The sequence below is a fragment of the Meleagris gallopavo genome, chromosome 25 (assembly GCF_000146605.3).
Source record: "Meleagris gallopavo isolate NT-WF06-2002-E0010 breed Aviagen turkey brand Nicholas breeding stock chromosome 25, Turkey_5.1, whole genome shotgun sequence".
NCBI lineage: Eukaryota > Metazoa > Chordata > Aves > Galliformes > Phasianidae > Meleagris > Meleagris gallopavo.
In genome coordinates this window covers 462,322-482,100 of record NC_015035.2, presented here as the reverse complement: position 1 = coordinate 482,100, position 19,779 = coordinate 462,322, and the positions used below count along the sequence as shown (strand labels likewise).

Sequence of the window (19,779 nt, the reverse complement as noted above, 5' to 3'; positions counted from 1 at the left end):
CTCCGGTCCCATCGCGGGGTGCTGAGGATCCTCTGGGAGCCCCAACCCCGACCCTCGTTGTCTCGGTGCCGTCCTACGGGCAGCGGGGCTGCGCTCCTCACCGGCACCGTGCTGGGTGGGGGGTGTCGGTGGGGCGGGGGGCTCCTCCTGCAGGCTGTGTGTGGTTGGGGGCTGCGGTTCCTCCTGTTCGTCTGAGCCGAGTTTGCACCTCCGTGTCGGTATCAGCCCCTGCACTGAGGTCCTGCTGCTAACGGGATGCTCTGATCCCCCCCCACCCTCCCAGCATGGGTGTAGGCGAACCCGCGAGGCCAAAACCCCCATCTGGAGCATGCTCACAGCCTCGTTTATTTGCTCTGTTGAAACCTTTTTTTAAAGGAATCTCCTTCTGCTGAACAATGACGATCTTAGACCCCGGCTAACTGGCACAGCTCACGGCTCCCACGCTGCTCCTCCCAGGCAGATGGTGGTGTCCTCTGTGAGGATCGTCTCCGTTCAAACCGGGCGCCTGTGTGAGAAGAGGGAAAGCTGCCAGCTGCCCCGTGAGTATCAGCTCTGCTGTGGATTCAAGTTACGTACGGCTGCGTTAAGCTGCTCTGTCAGTCCCTGTGCCAAAGAAACCCATTGAGTCCATAGGCTGCGTGCTCAGCCCGGCGTGCTGTGACACAGAAGGGCTGAGTGCAGTATTTTGGGGCTGGAGGTGTTTGTGAGCAGGGGTAGCATCTCTGCACTGGGGCTGGGTTGTCCTTTTCTGGGCACTGGAGATGCTTTGAAATGTCAGAATGTTGTGGGTCGTTACGTAAGGGATGGCTGCAGTCCGTGTGTTGGATCTTGGGGGGGGGGGGAGGAGCTGGGTATTAAGGGAAGCATCCCATTAAGCAGTGATTAGATCAGCTCAGCTGGCTTTTGTTCGTTGGTAAATTTTGAGCTGAGTTCTGAAAACAGTGAAGCTGAGAACAGAGTAGGATTGCTGTTCTGAAGTGAAAGCAATGGAACTCTCTGTTCGTGCTCTGTCTGGAGAGTTCTGCCTGTTTGGGATTGGAATTGGAGCTCATATTTAATACGTTGTCCAGGAATGTGCAAAGGAACTCCAGAAACATGTGTTGCTTACAAATTGTTATAAGCTAATGGAGCCAAAAGGTTCCTGGAAAGCAGCAATGCGACACAACTGCCTGGGGAGTGTTTTCCCTGTGCTTCTTTCTAAGGGCAATGGTACTGTTTCTTTTTGTTTCACTTTTTCTTTTATTAATTAAAAAAAAAAAAAAAAAAGGACAGTGATTTAACGAAGGCAGGTATCTGTGCTTGAGTTGCCCTATAGAAAGTATACAGCAGGGACAGTCCAAAAGCACTTAAGCTATGGCTGGGCTCTCACTGTTTATTAATTGACCTAATTAGTATTTAGAAGGATCTCTTGGGGGTCCTGGGTGAGAAGCTCAGAAAGGAAAACTTAGGGGCCCAGCACAGCCTGGAATAAAGGCAGCAGAATGAAAGTAGAGTGACAGCCTCTACCCAACATCTCTCACTATGGTGTGTGGTGGCAACGAGAGCAGCTTGCTTTAGGATTCCTGCAGCACAGCTCTGTGGAAGCTTTGCTTCCGTGAGATGTGATTTGAGAGAGGATCTTCAATCCAGATGGAGAGGTTGGCTTTCTCAGCAAAGTCCAGGACGTGACACGGCCGTGACTGGCAAAACTCAGTGTTACTAATGCCATCATTGCTAAATCCTCTAAATGTGAATGGTGGCAAATGATTTGGAGTATGAATTGACAGTTGCATAATTGATTACTTGTCATCTCCTCCTAGGCATGGTGTGTTTTGAAACGGGTGAGTGCTGTCAGGTAATCCCAGAGAATGCAAGGCAAAGGGGAAGCTGTTGAAAAGAGGATGCTTTTCCTTTGGAGCCTGGCAGCCAGCTCCACCTGCAGCTGCACTGCGCATTTATTGCTTGGAGGCAGCAGCTCTGCAGCCTGACTTCTGTAGCAGCACGAGGCAAACCTCTTCTGAAGGCTACGGGGATTTTGGTGCCTTAAAGGGGCCCTTCTTTAACACCTCTTTCCTTGTTGAAGCATTGAGTGAAAGCAAGCAGTGTGGTTTGGTAGCTGGGGGACTCTGAACTGCACAGCAGCCTCCCTCTGTATGCAGTGAATGTGCACAGCGTGAGACCTAGTCCAAATGGTTCTGTAAGTACACTGAATTTGAGATGGAGCCTCACTGAATTTGGGTGTTGGGTCCTTCTTGCCTTAGTGGCAGCTTGCTAAGGTGGCAGATGCTTGGCTTGACTCGAAACCTCCTTGTCCTTCAGGTGCTTGAGCCATGCTGGGCCGAAAAGCAGGACCCCCCCACAACCTGAACAGCCACCGCCAGAAAAACCAGTCCTACCAGCAGGCTGTGCCCCCGAGGAGCCGACCATCCAAGGAAGCCGAGGTCGGGCTGGAGGTGTTGGGTGGTTTGACTCCTGAAATCAAACAGAGCCGCACCAGAGCCCAGCAGATGCGGGACAGGAAAGGTCGCAAAGCTGACCTCAAAGACTCTAATGGGAGAGAGGCAGAAACCATTACCTTCATCTCTGGTACGGCAGAGGCTCCTGCAAACCAGAGCTTCTGCTGTTCCTCTCTGTCTCATGCCTGGAAAACGTACAAAGCTGTTTTCTGTTGCATAGTGACCTGTGGGGGCTGCTTTCAGGACTGCAGTGTCTGTATCCCCTATCCAGGGCCTGCCGAGACCTCCACCGACGATGGGAAGAATGGAGATTATAATGGGCGACTGCCAAACAGCCCTGCCAACGTCTCTCCCACCGAGAAGAATGGGAACCAGATCAAAAAGTCCCACATGGGCAGCAGTTTCAGTTACCCAGATGTCAAACTGAAGGGCATTCCTGTCTATCAGAACAGGAGCCTGGGCCACCATCTGGAATCGGATTCGTGCTTCAAAGAGCTGCTGCCAGAGAAGCCCCTCAGGAACAGCATAGAAAAGCCACCGCTCCCCAGCAGCCACCGGAGTTCAGAGGAGTATTATTCCTTCCACGAGTCTGACCTGGATATCAGCGAGCTGAACGGCTCCATGTCCAGCAGGGAGATCGACGTCCTGATCTTCAAGAAGCTGACAGAGCTCTTCAGCGTCCACCAGATCGATGAGCTGGCCAAGTGCACATCAGACACTGTCTTCCTGGAGAAGACCAACAAGATCTCGGACCTCATCAATAGCATAACTCAGGACTACAACCTGGATGAGCAGGATGCTGAATGCAGGCTGGTCCGAGGCATCATCCGTATCAGCACTCGGAAAAGCAGGGTCCGGCCCCACATTTCTGTCCCAGCCAGCCAGAGCCACGAGGAAAAGTCCAGCAGAGGCAACGCACCAGACAGCGGGAATGAAACAATGCTGGAGTCCACGGTCATCAGCCAGGACGGTACGTGCAGGTTTCTTGGTGTTGCAGCTTCAGTACAACAGGGCTGTTTTATCAGAGCTGTCAGATGTGATGGAGTAGGGTTGAAAACTGATGGCTGTCTTCAGGGTGGGCTGCTTTTCCTGGGGAGTGTCAGTGGGGGTCTTTCTGTATTACCAGAGTTCTGCTTGTCACCAGTCGTTGCTTTCGTGATGGTATCTTTCACTGTCAGGGAAGTTTGCACTGAGCAATGGAAGGGCTCCTTCTGCTGCTTCCTCTGCACCTCTATGCTAGGCAGAAAGACTGTGAGTCAAACTTAACTGGTATGACCAGACAAGCTGGCTTGTGCCAGAGGATGTCCAGTTACCAAGCTGGCTCTCTACCCCATGTTCTAGCACCGTTCTTGGCAATACCACCCTTAAATCACCAAGACAGAGTGCCTCATTGGAGCTGAGACTTCCTACAGGAAGGGTGAGGAGAAGCCAGCGAATAGCCCTGCAAAGAGGGGGGAAGGGCTTTTGCCACACGCTGTAGGTGTGCACACTTATTTCAAGGACACTGTCCTTGTCTGGAGCAGCCTGAAATGAGTGACCTCTAAAACAGGCAGGAGGAGTGTTGTAGAAAGACCTGGAAAAGCTGAGCGTGGGGTCAGGAGACATCCAGAAGTCACAGAGGAAACTGGGTGGCTGTCGTGCCTCCCAGCTCTGCAGTGAGGTTGCTGTTGCTTCCTGGTATTTATAGCTCACGTTACTAGGACAATGGTGGAAGCAATCTGAAGAATAAGACGCTACCTCTGCTGCTACCTGAGGGTGGTGCCTCCTGAAGGAGAGCCTCATGCATTCCCTGACAGGTGTCTTTACTCTTGAGTCATAGCTGCCCGTCCTTTCCTGTCTTCTTCCTGACCTTCTTGGTTTTTACTGCAGATTTGGCCGTGCAAATATCAGAGGAAACACCAGCAGATGTGCTGGCCAGGAATATGAGGCGGCACAGCAGCGCAGGTAACGTGCCTGGCCAGAGGTCTTTGCAGTGGATGCACTGCAGGAAGGGGGGGTTTGGCAGGAGTGAGCAGAGCACCCTGAGCTCCTCACACTGTGTGTGCCTTCAGTTTTCACCCTTTGCTGAGGTGACAGCTGCCTCTTAGGGTGTTTCCTTCTCTCAGGAGTGAAGGGGGCTCAGAAGGCTGCGAGCTGCCCGAGTTTGGTGGGTCCTTCTGAAAGAGAAAGGAACCCACGTGTAGAGCTCTACCTGTGCTCAGCATTTGCCCCAGAGCTTCCAGTCTGCAGGTACCTTGACAAAGTCTGGGGCTCTGCCTGGGGCATGACCAGCTAAGGTTGGATCACATGGGAACTGTGCAAAGGGAAGCAGGGGAAAGCAGCTGCCTGTCCCCTGAGCTCTGATCCTCGTGGCATGCATGCTACACTCCAAAGAGCTGCCCAGGGCTAAAAGACAAGTTTTCTCCTGCATAATAACAGATCTCTCCTAGAAGATGGCCACAATGCAGGCAGGGTTGTTCCCTGCCCGTGGGCTTTGTGTGGCTTTCTCCTCCCTCATGATACACAATGCCTTTTGTGGCAGCTGCTTGTCTAACTGCCTGGCACTTGGCTGCTATAGTTCATCATGTCTAATGTCACCATCTCTTCTTTTTTCCTCTCCAAGGCTCTCCAACAAGCAGAGATTCCTCTTTCCAAGACACAGAGACTGACTCATCTGGAGCACCTCTGCTTCAGGTGTATTGTTAAGAAAAGGGACCCAAGCAGCAGGCAGGCATTGCAAGGCTTTGCTGCAGGTTTCTCCTCTTTCCATATGGAACATATTATGTCACTTTTTCCCCCCAGTCTACTCACATCCTTTGTTGAAGCCAAAGTTTTCCTACTGAGTTTCACTGGGAATTTTTTTTTTTCTTTGGACAATGTAGAACATTAAGGAAGTGAACTGTGGAGCTAATGCACTTGGGAGGTGGAATGTGTGCCCAGGGAGGAGAAGATGGACAAGGAAGTGCTCGATGATTTTATTTCCAATCTTCACGTTCGGTTCCAGCAATCTCAGTGACCCAGCTCCTTCCCTGCTTTGAGAATGTGCTGTACATTTCTTGCTTGCTGGCATTGCAGAAGTTAACCTGGGGAGGGGATAATCAGATGGTGTCTGGTTAGTGACAGTGCTGAGGCAAAGGCCAGGCACCTGCTCTCTAAGGACCCAGATCTCTGTGTAAAGAGCCTGGGTTTATGGTCCCAGAAATACAAGTCCTCTACCCATGGCGTTGCAGATCTGCCTTCTTCCTGCTGCCCTTAGTGTCGTTTCCCATTGCCTTGTAAGGGGGGAGGTTCAGCTAATGTGGTTTGTTTCAACTTTGGCCTCTTGGCCCCTCTCCCAAGATAGTGCCAGCTGCAGAGAGGCAATACTTGAACTGCTGCCCTCCTCATCCTCCCCCAGCTACTGCCAGTCTGATCTGAGCTGCACACATTGACCTGTGGCTTGCATGCCAGCCTGCTCTCCTCACTCACCACCAAGCCCTGTGCATTTCCCCATCGTGCTTGTTGTCAGGCTGGCTGCTGGGGCAGCCCTGGAACGTGGGTTGTATGAGGTATGTGAAACGATCCCTTCATTTTTAGGCTTTTTTTTTTTTCTAATGAAGAGTTGGACTGTTTGATTACTCTGCCAAAAAATCCCATCAGAGTGTCTTGAGTGAAAGCCTCCCTCAGAGAGCATCTCCAGAGGACCTGGGAGAAGCTGCTTGATCCCACATACCCCTGTGAGCACTCAGCACCTTCTCTTTCCTTTGCTCTTCTTTCACAGCTGTGGCATTGCTACCCCAAGGGCACAGAGCCAGATGACCTTGAGGGCTGCAGCAGGAGGAAGCTGTATCTTGCTGGTGTTGCCACTTGATTTTTTTATCAGAAAGTAAACACGCGAGGCCACGGGACTTGTTTATACTTCAGGTGCCCTTGGACGTGACTAGAAAATGTTGGGTTGGATTTCCCATCAACGGAATCAACACAACCACTGGTTTCTGGGGAGGGGGAAACCAAAGTAGGTCCTATGGTTTGGTGTGGACCGTGTTTGTGTGCCTTAACTGAACTGAAATGTGCCTTAATTGAACTGAAACGTGCCTTGAGTTCATAGCCTGTGATTACTCTCCCGAAGGTTGGGTAGGGGGAAGAGGATTAAATTCTTTACGTAAGCAGTCAAACTTATTTAAGTGGCCAAAGCCCTTTGAAATGTGCAGTCCAAGTCCCTGTCAGAGCCTGTTTTTGTAAACTGCTCATACTTCCCAGCGTGACTTCATGAATCATGGACATCACTGAGACCACACCTGGAGACACTGACTGAGATACTGGCAATAAAGGGGTCTGAGACATTGGTTTGGCGTGCCCTCCTGGTGTTGTCATCCGTGCTGGCTGTGAAAAACCCTTTTCCCTGTGCAAGGAAGAGACATGAAGCAAGGACAGCGTGGGGCTCAGATGGGCTGTTTGGTGACCTCCTGCAGAATGCCACATGGACCCACTCTGCTTCCTGCTCCTGAGTGGATTTGCCCATACTCCAGGACGAGTTTCCTTACACCCGTACAGCACTGTGGCTCATGCAGCTCTGTGTGCTTCGCAGTGGAGATGAGGGGTGAGAATGAACTTGCAAAGAGCTGCCAGCTGCTACTACAGCTGCAGTGGCACTTCTTTATGTTCCGTCTGCGTATTGTGAGCAAATGTGTATGGATCAAGCTTGCAAAACACACCCAAAAAGCCAAGTCATCAAGCAGAATACTGTCCATGTGCACCTGTGGTGTTTTAGGGGTTCATCTCCCTTCCTCATCCTTAGCATCTGATTCAGTTTTTTTTTTTAATATAAAGCAGGAGATGTGCTCTTTATCTGTGCTGTCTTTTGTGTTCTTGCTTGCATTGCTTATGAGGGAGCCGGGGCTGAGAAGGAAGGCTGTTCTGCCTTCCCAGCAGTGTGTGCACAGCAGTGGTTCTGTGTGTGGGAGTTGTTCTGAGGGCTGAATGCAGGGCTGGTGTGTTGTAGGGCTCAGGGAAGGGGGGGTGCAGGTGGAGAACCCTCTGTGGAAACACAGGCTTTTCCTCAGCTGGAACTGAGCTCTGGGAAAACTCAGCCTGGGGGGGAGGATTTCCAAGGTCGTGAATGCTTCTTGCTAGAAAGTGCCAGCTCTGTTTTGTTACACGAGGATTGCAGTTCAACCTGACCACCCTTGGCCAGCAGGCAGCACCTCGTGCAAGAGATGGGTTTCTTGGAACGGTTTTAAGCCCATGAATGGGTACGTGCTGCCTTCTCTCAGCTGGAAATGTCTGCCACAGTGGAGCTGCTGTGCCTGCAGCGCTCAGAATGGCCTATTGCTGCCCCATGGCAATGCAGCCAAGGCTGCCTGCAGCGCTGTGCTGGGACGTGGCCGTGTCACTGCCGTCCCTGCCATCCCCACCTGCTCCTGAGCTGCCCTGCTAGTTCCTCCTGCAAGTCCAGGCTGTGTTTCTTTGCCCTCCGAGTGCCCTTTCCGTGAGTTCCTGCAGCACTTCCTGGAAGAGATCAGTCTTCCTCCTCCATGAATCTGGGCAGGGGGTGGCACAGTGTCTGTTCCTGATGTGCATCCCAGCTCCTGCTTCCCCTGAGCATCCGGGGAGGACATTGTGGTTCTGTCTGCTGGGTGCACCGTATGCACAACACAGGATCTCATCTCCAAACCAGCAGCATTGTTCCAGTTCAGTGCTGTGAGACCACTTCCATTTCTGGAAAGATTTTATAAAACCTCTGTATGTAAAATGATCTTCTCACAGCTTCTGCATCCCTGCTGTAAGCTCTGTGCTCAGTAACCTGCTTTGCAGCGTGAGTTTGCCGCATCGATCTGGGTTCGCTCACAGCTGCACAGGGAACCGTCCTGCTGCTATTTTCTGTCTGCTGAAGGTCGTGTTTGCAGTTGACCAAACTGTCTGAGTTGTTTTTTGTTCTTTTTTTTTTTTTGTCTCCAAGCAAAAAGACACCGAGTGACCTGACAAGGTGGGTATGACAGCCTTTCACCCCACTGAAGGTGCATGGGCACTTCCTTCTGGGAGTGTGACTCAGCACCGCCGTTCTCCTGAAGGCTGTGATGTTGCTGGGCTCAGCTGTGTAAGGAAAATCCACGGGCACTGCTGTGTCTGTGTCCTGGTGCTGCAGGAAGCTGTGCCCCCCGCCCTGCACGGCAGGGATGGGAGTTCAGCACAGCTTACAGGCTGGAAAGCAGACAACCTTCAGCCCAGCTTTGCAGCCTGGTCCTTCGTGGCGGAGGAGTGGTGGCTTTCCTTCAAAGCAAGCAGTGATGAGACAGATCTGCTGCCTCTTTCCTTCCTTGGGGTTCCCAAAGCAGCCTGGGCTGTTCCTGAGCAATCTGAGCAGCAATCATCATCAAAAAGAGCTACAGCAAGAGCTGCTGTTGGGGAAAGAAAAGACCAGGAGACGCTTTTGGCACAGGAAAGCCCGTGTGGGTTTAGCATTTTGCTTTTAAAAGGTGGGAGGAGGCGGCTTTGGCTCTTTTTTGGGACCAGGACCACTCTGTGGAGCAGCCCCAACATGTCAGACCTTCTGCTCCACTCCAAGCCACGGGTGAAGGGTGCAAGCTGTGCCCCCCCAGCCTGGCTGTTGCTTCTTGGGGGCTTTCCCCAAAGCAGAGCAGAGCCTCAGCTGCAGCTCCGGTGGGTGGCAGCACTGACACGGCTCCTGCAGGTGTGACACGGGTGTGACATGCCAGGGGACCTTTGGTGGCCGCCAGCCCCGAGCACACCTCCTCCAGGAGGTGGGCGTTTGCTGGGAATGAGGAGAGAGATATTTGTTGGGTTTGGTCCCTGATGTCCTCTGTCAGTTATTTTCCTGCATAGGTCCCAGCTGGGAGCTGCAGTCCGGACTAACTAACTGCTCAGACGGAGGTTTGTGCTCTTTAAGCCACTTCTGCTGCCAGACCAGAGCTGTCCTGCCTGGCAGTTGACTCCAAAGGAAAACACTTTCGGGAGCCAAAGGGTGTTGGGTTCAGCTCAGCCCGTGTGGCTGCTGGGTGCCATGCAGGGGACAAGGCCAGCAGGAGAAACACCTTCTGTTCCGCTGGCCGCAAGGGTTGAAGTCCAGGGGCAGCTCACAAACAGTGCGGGGCATTCACCTGCCAGCAGTTCAGAGCAGAGCTGGGGCTGCTTCTCCCAGGGCCGTTTGCATTTCCCTTCTGTGTCCAAAAGAAAGGCAGATGGCATTGTTTCCCCCCACTCCCCAGGCCCCAAAGTCCCCGACAGCTTATTCTGGGGTTGCTGCTACCTACTGTTCTTGGTGCTGTTTGCTCTTAGCTGCTCCCCTGCTTGCCTCCTTGCCCTGACGCTGAGCAGTACCAGCCCCAGCTGGAGCACTTACGAGTTCCCCAGTTGTGGTTATACCAGCCACTGCTTCAGGCTCACACCAGCAGAGACCCTGCAAGAGCTGAGGGCAGAGATGCTAGGTTTGGTAACAAAACGGAGCCCCACGTGGTGACAGCAACCCATCAGGTGGCACTTGGGGTGCCAGGTGTGGGTTAGCGGGGCAAGGAGGTGCTGGGGAAGTAAGGAGGGTTGGGCTCAGTGGTGGTTATGAGCAGTCCCCAGGGCCTGCCTGTGCTTGCTCTGCAGGAGGGGCCGGCTGCAGGTAGGGAGCCCAGCCCCACCTGCTCACCCTCACCTCTGGGAACAGCCTCACCGCTTTGCCATGGAGTGCAGGGAGAGCTCCCTGCACCCCCAAAACAGCAGCTCAGCTCCCAGGCTCACCCACCCCCCTGTATTTCAGAGCAGGGTATGCTCACAGTACAGTGACACAATGCCCTCTGCTGTGTTCCACTGCCACCAAAAGGAAACGAGCACAGGGTTAGCTGCAGAGCAGTCTAGAAGGACCCAGAGCAGAGCAGACACATCCCAACAGGACGAGGGCAGGCTGGAGGCAGCTGCCCCAGGTTCTCGCTTTCCCACAAGGTCATTGCTGAACTGGGTGGGTGCTGCTTTTTGAACTCGAGGGCCTATAAAACTGAGAGAATGAATGCACGCAGTGTCCTGTTATTCAAAAAAATAAAACCTGGTAAGCCAGGTGCAAGGCCAGGCTGGACTTTGCCCAAGCAGGATTTTCTGCTGTTTCTGCCCACTCCCTTTGGCAGGAGGCAGAAATACTTTGTAGTGGTAGAACCTCAGAAGCAGGATTTTGGGGTAGCCTCTAAAGGGCAGGCAGGAACAGTGGCTTTTGTCACGCTTTCCTCGTACGCTTGTCATTAGGCAGACCTGGGGCAAGGGTGGCTTTCCCAGTGCAGTCATGTGCTGCTACGTAGAGAATGGGGAGCCTGAAGCAATGAGCCTTGGTCAGCACTCCTGAGCAGGACCCAGTTCCAGCTGTCGAGCTGGGGAGCAAAAGTGAGGAGTGAGGATCCTAAGAGGACCCAAGCAGCTGCGGAGCAGAAGCCCCAGCCCTCAGCAGGCAGCCACCTCTACCTGGGCAACTGCCTGCCCCCTCCCAGCTCGTATCTAAACTGCACAGCCCCTCCAAAGCCCTTCTGCAGGAGGAACCACACCGTCTACCCACAGATTTGACACTTTTTTCCTTTATGTTGCACTGCAGTTTTAACGAAGATATGAACCATGCAGAGTAATGCCGCCTGTCAGCAGGAGCTCAGAACGCAGCAATGCCTGTCAGCAAGCAGCAGGGAGAGAGGCTCTTGGAAGAGAGGCAGGTGAACTCTCAGTAAGAACATTATCCCAAAGACCCCCAAGCCCTCCCCTCGCCCACAATCACAGACCCCTAGCCTTCCCTTGCCCTAGAGCAGCACGTCACCCTCTCCACTGGAATGGGAGCCCTTCCTTGAGTTGTATGGGGTCAAGTTTGTTCCACTTCTGGCAATAGAAGCAGCAGCAAGGATGGAAGGCACCTAAGTGCAACTCAGCCACTAAACCCTCTGTTCAGATGTAATTAAACCTAGAGTCCATTACAGGTGAGAAGAAAGGAAGCAGTTTGATCCTTCCCCATTCAGTTTTTGGGCAGCAGCACAATGGTATCTGCTACCTTGAACTGATGGGTTACAGCAATGAGGAATATTCTTTCTCTACTGGAAAGACTATTTTTTTTTTAAAGGACTGCTGTTTTCACTGCTCTGGGAGGCAGAAACGTAATTATTTCCTAAAATAAACTGGCCCTTGTTTTCACAGAAGAGCAGGAATGCCAGAGCAGGGAGGAAGTAAAAACTCAGGAGCACCAGCAGCCAGAACTGAAATGGCAAAGCAGAGGTGAACGGCTCCAAAGAGCTAGGAGATTAAGCTAAGCAATACATTAAGGATATGTCCTAAAATCTCTCAAGTCTGGCTCTTGAAACCTCACTGCCCTTTTTTGCTCTAGCCCCTCCTTCTCTCCTATTTGCTGCTTGGGAATTGCCACAGATGGCTCTGACTGGAGCTGCTGCAGACTGGTTCCGTGGTCTTACGTTCTGCTCAACACAGGACAACTGAGGACGACTTCATGGAGCTGCCTCCACAGCAAGCTCAGCTGGGGATGCTGCAAGTGCTTACTTGCCCAAGGTAAGGGATCCCTACTTATCCAGCAATATGTTTCCTGTCCCATTCAATGGGCTGCCTGAAAGAGCGGGGAGAAGGATTGGAATCAGTTGAATTTAGCCTTCGAAAAGTCCATTTCTGGATGCTGTTCCATGAACCTGCAACAAACACAAAGACAACAGCTAAGTTATAAGTCAGCAGAAGACACAGGAAGCTCTCCCCAGGGACACACAGTGAGTATCTGAGAGGCTCAGCACTCCTTCGACTCCATTTCAACTCATTCATTCAGCCTCTTCACCTTCCACTTTTCAGGTGCAAGGCAGCCCTCTCCCAAGGGGTGAACCACCCCTACTTCCTGCACCATCAAGTTCACTTCCTCTCCACATCCTCCACAGCAGAGATTGTTTTACTGAGCTCCCCAGGTCACGCTCCCCAAACTACAAATGGTTTATCCTCAGGTCAGTAGCATCAGCAATCCTACCAGCCACCAAGGTCAGCAAGCCCACACACATGGCAGGTTGTTTTTTTTTATCAGCTACACACCCTTAACTGCTACCTCTCGGACAGACACGTAGCAGCTGTGACACTGATTGTGGGGCAGAGGGGAGATTATAAGGGTAGATTAGGATTTAAGCTAAGTGTGTTACCTTATGCATTACTGGAGACATAGGGAATATCTCCAGTGCAACCTGAGACTAAGCACAACCTGATTTCAAATGTACTGCAATCTCAGCAGATATGACTATTTGGACACAGATTGCCACATCAGAAAGTTCTGAGAAGTGAACTGTGCCTACGGGAGATCAGGACTGGGGTATCAGGGCACAGAGATTCCCTGCATTCCTCCTCTGCCCTGCACTTCACCATGGGATACAACACAACTGTGTGTGGAGGTGTACGTATGAGATGGAGGGACAGGGCAGGCATTTCCATTTTCATCTCCAGGGAAATATGCACTGTGAGAGCAGAGTCTCTGTTGAGCAGCCAGGAGGAACTCTCCAGTAGAGATCAGAACCCACCTGGGTGTCATCCAGTCCACTTTGGTATGAACAAAGTCTAAGCTTCCTATCCATTCTTACCAGCCAATCTGCACATGGCTGGTAATCTTGCAGAGCACTGAACCAGTGATCTTGCTGAGGTATCCTGTATGTGCACCTTCCAGCAGGCAAGGACCAGCTGCCATTCCACAACTCCTTCAGACACTGAGGAAGTCTGGTCTTTAAAAGTTACACCCTACTCTAAACTCAGCGCACCGCTCAGAGCAAAGCTTCTTCCAGAATAGATAAGCTGAGGAAGGAAAGGAGCCAGGTGCAGACGGAAGGCCTGCTACACCAATCCTCCCTCCAGCCCTGAGACATGCAGGTTTGCACTTTCCGAGGAAGATGCCTGACTCAGAATTGTCTCCACACCTCCCTGCCTGGCCTTGGGGGCTCCATGAGTAATTTCCCTGCCAAGGTGCGTTTGTGCCAAACAAGGCAATAAAGGCATAAAAGGACTATTGGCTTGGAGACAGCTGTCTGGTGACAGGTGTGTAAGGGAGATTATCTGGGCTACTGAGTAGAGGGAGATTAGAAAACAATCAAGACCATGTTAAAGTTCACTAGAGTCGGTACTTCCATGCTCAAACATGCTTTCTGGACTTGAAATCAGAAGATTAAGACAATGCCAGAGCTGGACTATTCCCAGAATTTCTCATTATGTTATCTACCCCCATTGGCTTTTATAGATGCTGGTGGTTAGCCAACAATTCAGTGACTTTGTAACTGTAGATCTGAACGCAGGTAGAACTGAAGGGCGACCTGCTCCTCGCTCAGTAACACCGCTACATATTGGTGTGAAGGAAGAAGAGGAGAGAGGGGCATGGGAAAGCAAGCACCCACAAATCAATTGGCTATACCCACTTTTTCAAAATGTCTTGCTTCTTCTGTTCATCAGATGTGGGGAGGCCCATGGATTTCTGTCGCTGATCATACATCATTTTCTCCACCATACTGCGAGTCTCACTGTCCAGGTCTGACAACTGAAACCAAGGAATTCCATCAGAATTGAACTCACTTTGCTCCACACACACACACACACACACACACACACACACACACTGCTTGCACAGAACACAGATATTCTGATGTACACAACACTGTGTGCACAAGCTAAAGAAATATTAGACACTCTAACTTATCTCAGTTTTGTTTAGTTGAAGTTTTGGGAGCACCTATAAGACAGCAGCACACGCAGCAGTGCTCCCAGTGTTGTTTTTTTTTTTGCTGGTAGAACAAAGTTACAGAAGTTGAATGTGAATGTGTTTATGAGAAGGCTTCATTCGTTCAAACAGAGGGAGTTCTTACCTTTGAGTTTTCAGGATTGATTTTCTTGGTATTGATCTCTGGGTCTGTGGAGACTAGTTTGTTCCACCATTCCATCTTGTTGATCTGAGGGAATGAAGAAGCAAAAATTATTTCTTTTTCCTGGACTTGCTCTTAGCATGCTATGTCGGGAATCAAACTTTATTTGACAGTTCTCTAAGAGTCAGTAAAATCTGAACGTGGATAAAGGGCATTACTTTCATTTCTAATCACTTCAGCTATCTAGAATTTCCACAACTGACAAATCCAGGAGCACGTTAGATGTCATGGTTGGCACAACAAAACAGGATTGCAATAAAAAAATTGCCTGTAGAGGCCCAGAAGGGACATGAAAATCCAAGGACAGACCTTACTGCTGCTCATGTCACAACAGATGTGAAAGAATAGCATGAATGCACTAAGGAGCAACTTCAAAATACTGATTTCCTTCAGATTCTCCTGAATTGCTGAGAAATTAACTGGAGATCCTGGATTATAGAATCCATCATCCAGAATCCATCATAAAATCCTTAGGATTGGAAGGGATCTTTAAAGGCCACCTGGTCTAACTCCCCTGCAATGAGCAGGAAACACCCACAGCTCCATCAGTGCTCAGAGCCCCTCCAGCTTAACCTTGAGTGTCTGCAGAGGTGGAGCACAACCACCTCACTGTGCCAGTGCCTCACCCCCCTGCAGATAGGCTGCAAGCAGGACCAAGTGGCAATACCCTGGCTTCCAATAGCATCTCTGACACTGGACCAAGGACAAGCAAGATTCTTCAGTTCCAGCTCATAAAGCCCTGTGCTTTCATCAGTTTGGTGACTCTGATTTCACCAGGGAAGAGGCAGACGAGTCCCAGCCCTCCCCAATTAATGTTGCTTTACCTTCTCCAGGTGCACGGTGACTGTTTTACCATCTTCAATCAGCCAGGAACTCTCCTCCACCTTCACTTCGTTGAAAAGCTCTCCATCAATAACAGGAGGATGGCCTTTCAGGCCAACTCTGAGGCGCCGTCTCTGGATATCCACCACCACGTCCTTCCCCTTCAGCCGGAAGGTCACCTTGAAAGGGATGGCCAGCTGGAACAGACAAAGGTCAGGTGTGAGGAGCAGAGCAATTAAGTCTCTCCTTGCCCTCTTGTGCTGCTGTTGTAAGACTCTGCCTTTTGCCAGAGTGAGATACGATAATTCTTGTTGGTCGAGCAAGAGGTGAAAGGATACAAGTGTAAATTCAGCAACAGAGTGGCCAATGTATCTTTAAGGAAGGGAAGCAGATTTTCACATCCTGTTCTAACTTTGTTTGCCAAAGCTTGGCAGAGTTAACTACAGCTTCTGGGAATTTTATTTAGTTACCAGGCTGTCTTCCAGCTACTGAAATGCTGTCATTAAGTAAAATTAACAACCTTCAGGTCCACTATTCTTACCAGCAGCTACTTTTATTTTGTGGCTAAGATCCCTCAGACCCTGTGTATAAGGCAGTACTTACATCCAGCTCTGAAAGAGTCTGTGTCCATCTATAATTTGGGAGATCAGCTCCATTGCCAGCGTTGGGTTTAAGTTTTCCTTTATCGTTCTCATCTTTGTCTTCTTCATCTGTTTCCTAACCAACCAATGTAAAGTGAAAGGAAGTTCTTTAAGCCTCCACATACCCTTCACAATTACAGATTTTTAGAAGAGTTTCAGGTCAGTAAAATGTATCTGATATTTGCATAAATTTAACCCAAAATGAAAAGCTGTTTCTGTTAAAATAAAATTACAAGCAGAAAAAAAAAGGCATTGCAGTCTTTGGGAATTAAGCATTGTTATGACCAGGGCACAGCACAAAAGAGAAAATCAGGTCCAGTGCATATTCTCAAAGAAAGGCAGGCAGGACATCCCCTAATATTCACAAGACTTCCCATGGTTATCCAGAAACATATTTCTCTCAGTCTAAAATGAAATCCATAGATGAGTTTTACCTGTTTGTTAGAATCTGAAGAGTCACCTTCATCCTCTGAGGATTTCACCGGGACATTGTTAACCTCTTTTTGTGCCTCTTTCTTCTGTTTAAAAAGAGGATTAACACATTAGAATAGTTGATACTTTGTGTTACTTGCTCATCTGACACTTGGCAGCTTCAACTTCTATAGCAGAAGGTATTGCAATAACTTGCTGAGGGCAGAGGGACTCACGGGCAAACCCACACCAAAATCTAACAGTTGTTCTAGAGTGCTTCACTTCAGAAGCACCCCACCTGCTCCCATCAGGAGGTTCTGATGCTGCAAAGGAGCGAGTCCAAGCCATTTAAACAACTCCCACTGCTTGAAACATGCACTGGCAAATGGAGGAGACAACCTGAACCAAGCTGGTACCGATATGTGCCAAGCGAAGCTCTCACCTGATTGATTTCCAGCTGCAGCCTTTCTGCTTCCTCGTCTGTAAGTTCCTTAATCCTTGGCTCATTTGCTTCCTGTTTTGCTTCTTTGGCAAGCTTTGCAGCTCTCTCTGCCTTTTCCCGTCGTTCTGCCTCTTGTCGAGCCTTCTTCTCCTTCCGCTCCTTTTGAGCCAGTTTGTTGTGATGATTGAAGGAGTCTGTGATCAGCTGGAAGACAGGGATGCATACCAAAGGGTCGAAAAAAAATGAAGAAATCACCCTGGTTTTTTTTTTTCAAACCCAAATGAAGCCAACTCACTATATACCAAAGTTTTTTGCTTTTTTGTCCTTTGTGCTATTCCAGCATTCCTAACCCAGCCATCTGACAGCTACTCCATACATTCAGGAAAGCTGGAAGAATGGAGACACTGGACCTAGTTTTTATGCCTACTTCTGACCTCTCCCACAGCTGGGCTTTCCCCAGGCATATTAATGTCTGGATTACAAAACCTTTGCCATGAAGAATTTCTATAGCTCCTGGAATTGTTGCTACCACTGCAACAGCAAAATCTAGCAGAAATCAATAAGTATCACAGTTTAACAGCGTCATGATTTAGAGGAGGAAGATTTGAAAAGCTCATTTTACTGAGGGTGAAGTTCCACCAGAAATCTTTGCTTCTAACCTAACTTCAACCTTTCACACTGCTGTGTCTATGAAAAGCAAACTCTCAAGGTCTCTGATGCAAACAGCTGTGCTGCTCAGAGGGAAAGCTCCGTACACAGGCAGGAAGCCAGAGCAACTGCCTGGTGCTCAGGAATGCCAGAGAGCACCGTGCAAAGCAACACGGATGAGATCTGCTCCAGAAAACAATGCAGACAGAATCTCAGAAAAGAAATCAGAGTGGATAGAGTTCTCAGACGTAGGTGTCAGCTACTTCCTTATGTGCATCCCAGAAACCCTGTGACAAATCAGCACATTTCCAGAGAAACTCAAAGCAATCAGTTTTGTGACCAACCACCAGCTATTTCTGCTTTGTTTCTAAAGGGCAAAACAAGCTTTATTTACACAGCCTGAGTCCAGTGCCTCCTAGGACACAGAACTCAAGACATGCATCTCCCAGCCTCTGTTCCTAACAGCACCCACAGGGAGCAAAGCTATTTAGCTACAGAAGTTCCAGTAAGAGCAGCCAGGACCCCCAAAAGCACCCATCAGAGCTAATCTCCCAACTGCTACTCAGTTTCATTCCCTGGGAACACAGAATCCCCAGGAATCTAAGATATGTCCTCTAATGTAAGGAAAATAGCACTAGACTTCATTCTTCCTTTGAAACCATCCACTTTCCCTTCCCTTACCTGCCTTAATTGTTACTTTGGAGACTAGAGAGAATCTCCATTTAGCAATTAATGCCTTCCCTAATACATTTACCACGGCAACAGCACCTGTTTTGCTCACAGGGCGTTCTAGTAATCAAAAAGTGCTTACAAAGACGTGCACTCTGAGTTTTTCCCTCTGTTCCATACTGGCCATGGAATCTAAAAGTATCAGACCCTTCTACAACATCAGCTTCCCTGTAATCCCTTCAGCAATCACCCAAAGACTGTATGCAAGCAGGGCAGACACAGCGTCCAGCCAAACATTACAAAGCAGTTCACATGCTAAGTGAGAGGGGGAACAGCAAGTACAACTGAGAACCCTTCAGCAAATCTGGCTAACTTGTGCTGGAACGAGCCAAAGCACGCTCAGTCCTTACAGTTACAGCAGCCCAGAGACAAAGGTGCAGCTGCTTGTGTGCAGATGTGGACTTTGAGCTTTTTCTGAGGTGAACAAACAAGGCAACACGCGGTTATCGGCACTGCAGTGTCTGTCACCGTTCAGTCAGTGTGTCTGGCAGATTTGCTTTCCAAACAAGCCTTTGGCCAGAGCATGGCAAATACCTGCACCACCAGCATCACCTGAGCAAGCAATCGTGCCTCACCACAGCAGGGACAGCTCACTGTTACCTCGTGTCAGTGGTGAGTTTTATTACAGACCGCTCATCCCCAATTGCATGGGAGGGTTTTAGGATGTTCAGGAAAGGAAGGCTTAGCAAGGCATAAACATGGCTGACACATAAATCAAAAGACATAACAACCTGCCAGATTGTGGTTTGTTACCTTTTCTGCTACGCCATCTTCTCCACCAGTGAAGAAATCTGTTTTACGCCTCAGGAAACTGAAGAATGTGTTCACAAGCTGGGAACAAGGAAGGGGGACAGGAAAAGGATGAAAAAAAAAAACAACCAACCAGAGCAATGAGACCACATCACTCCAAGGCACCTCATGTTTAGTGAGCAGTGTTTATTTTGCTCTTCCCATATGTGTCAGGATCATAATTCTGTGATTCCATAATGAAACCCTCTGACTGTTTCCCAGAGAAAACATTCAGTGGTCATGTGAAAATCTACCTCCTGGCTCTGTTTTTCAGGGGAGGCATCTATGTGATTTACATTAATAGTGTAGGCGTGTTATTCTCAGATCACTTTGGAGAAACACATATATGGACATCCCAAGCTGCTAATTAGATCCACCTGATTCAGGAACACTGAGCATGCACATATTCATACATGTGTATGTGTACAGGTTTACACACGTACTGTATTTTGCTGCCTTGCATGTCTAAACCCACCCTTCCCAGCTCTGTGTCCCATTTGCTTTTACAAAAGACCGAAGTCCTTTTGCTTCCCACTAACTGCCTTGCTACCTGCCAAGTGTTACTGATGAATGGAAACACACTCTCTCAGAGAATACTGGTTTTTTTTCCCTTGTATTTTTTTTTTCTCCCATCAGGAATGACATCTTGTCGGTATTCCAACCTGAACTTTGAGGATTGAACAAGGAGATGTTTTTAGCATCACTTCCCCAAAATTTTGGGGTGCGGGGAGGATGCTCCCATACACCCCTCCTGCAGCTCAGCTCCGGGACCCCAACTTGAGCTGCCACGTGAGTAAAAGCGAGGCCGCACCGCAACCTCAGAGCCCCGCGAGGAGGAGCCAGGGGGGCCGCCGCCGGGTGGCTGCGTTCAAAAAGCGGCTCCTTCCTCCCGCTCACGTCCCCGCCCTCCTGCACCACGCAGCGGCGCCGCGGCCGAGAAAAGGGGATCCGCACGCTGTCGGCGGCCGCGCCCCGCGGCCCCGCGGCTCCTCAGC

At 49.9% G+C, this 19,779-nt stretch overlaps 2 protein-coding genes across 3 annotated transcripts; one reads left to right on the top strand and one right to left on the bottom strand.

Annotated features, from left to right (window-relative positions):
• The first annotated feature begins 117 nt into the window (after nucleotides 1–117).
• Nucleotides 118–7,230, top strand: KDF1 (keratinocyte differentiation factor 1). Of its 2 annotated transcripts, XM_010723251.3 has the most exons (5): nucleotides 118–539; nucleotides 2,063–2,176; nucleotides 2,299–3,405; nucleotides 4,305–4,379; nucleotides 5,038–7,230. In XM_010723251.3, exons 3-5 carry the CDS (start codon nucleotides 2,310–2,312, stop codon nucleotides 5,118–5,120), a joined length of 1,254 nt encoding a protein of 417 aa, XP_010721553.1. In that variant the 5' UTR covers nucleotides 118–539; nucleotides 2,063–2,176; nucleotides 2,299–2,309; the 3' UTR covers nucleotides 5,121–7,230. The 2 variants fall into 2 exon arrangements, with proteins under 2 accessions (XP_010721553.1, XP_010721552.1); XM_010723250.3 differs by lacking the exon at nucleotides 2,063–2,176 and having other exon boundaries at nucleotides 120–539.
• A 3,711-nt stretch (nucleotides 7,231–10,941) lies between these two features.
• Nucleotides 10,942–18,922, bottom strand: NUDC (nuclear distribution C, dynein complex regulator; the record flags this gene model as incomplete). Its single annotated transcript, XM_010723290.2, has 8 exons — nucleotides 10,942–12,058; nucleotides 13,802–13,920; nucleotides 14,246–14,329; nucleotides 15,127–15,321; nucleotides 15,728–15,841; nucleotides 16,200–16,283; nucleotides 16,619–16,822; nucleotides 18,749–18,922. Coding segments are annotated over 8 exons (1,026 nt in total), but the record flags the coding sequence as incomplete, so codon positions are not given.
• Between the last annotated feature and the right edge of the window lie 857 nt (nucleotides 18,923–19,779).

Coding starts and splice junctions, on each gene's coding strand:
- KDF1 (XM_010723251.3), top strand. CDS start 2,310: ATGCTGGGCCGAAAAGCAGGACCCCCCCACAACCTGAACAGCCACCGC. Junction 3,406..4,304: donor CACGGTCATCAGCCAGGACG/GTACGTGCAGGT, acceptor TTTTTACTGCAG/ATTTGGCCGTGCAAATATCA. Junction 4,380..5,037: donor GAGGCGGCACAGCAGCGCAG/GTAACGTGCCTG, acceptor TTCCTCTCCAAG/GCTCTCCAACAAGCAGAGAT.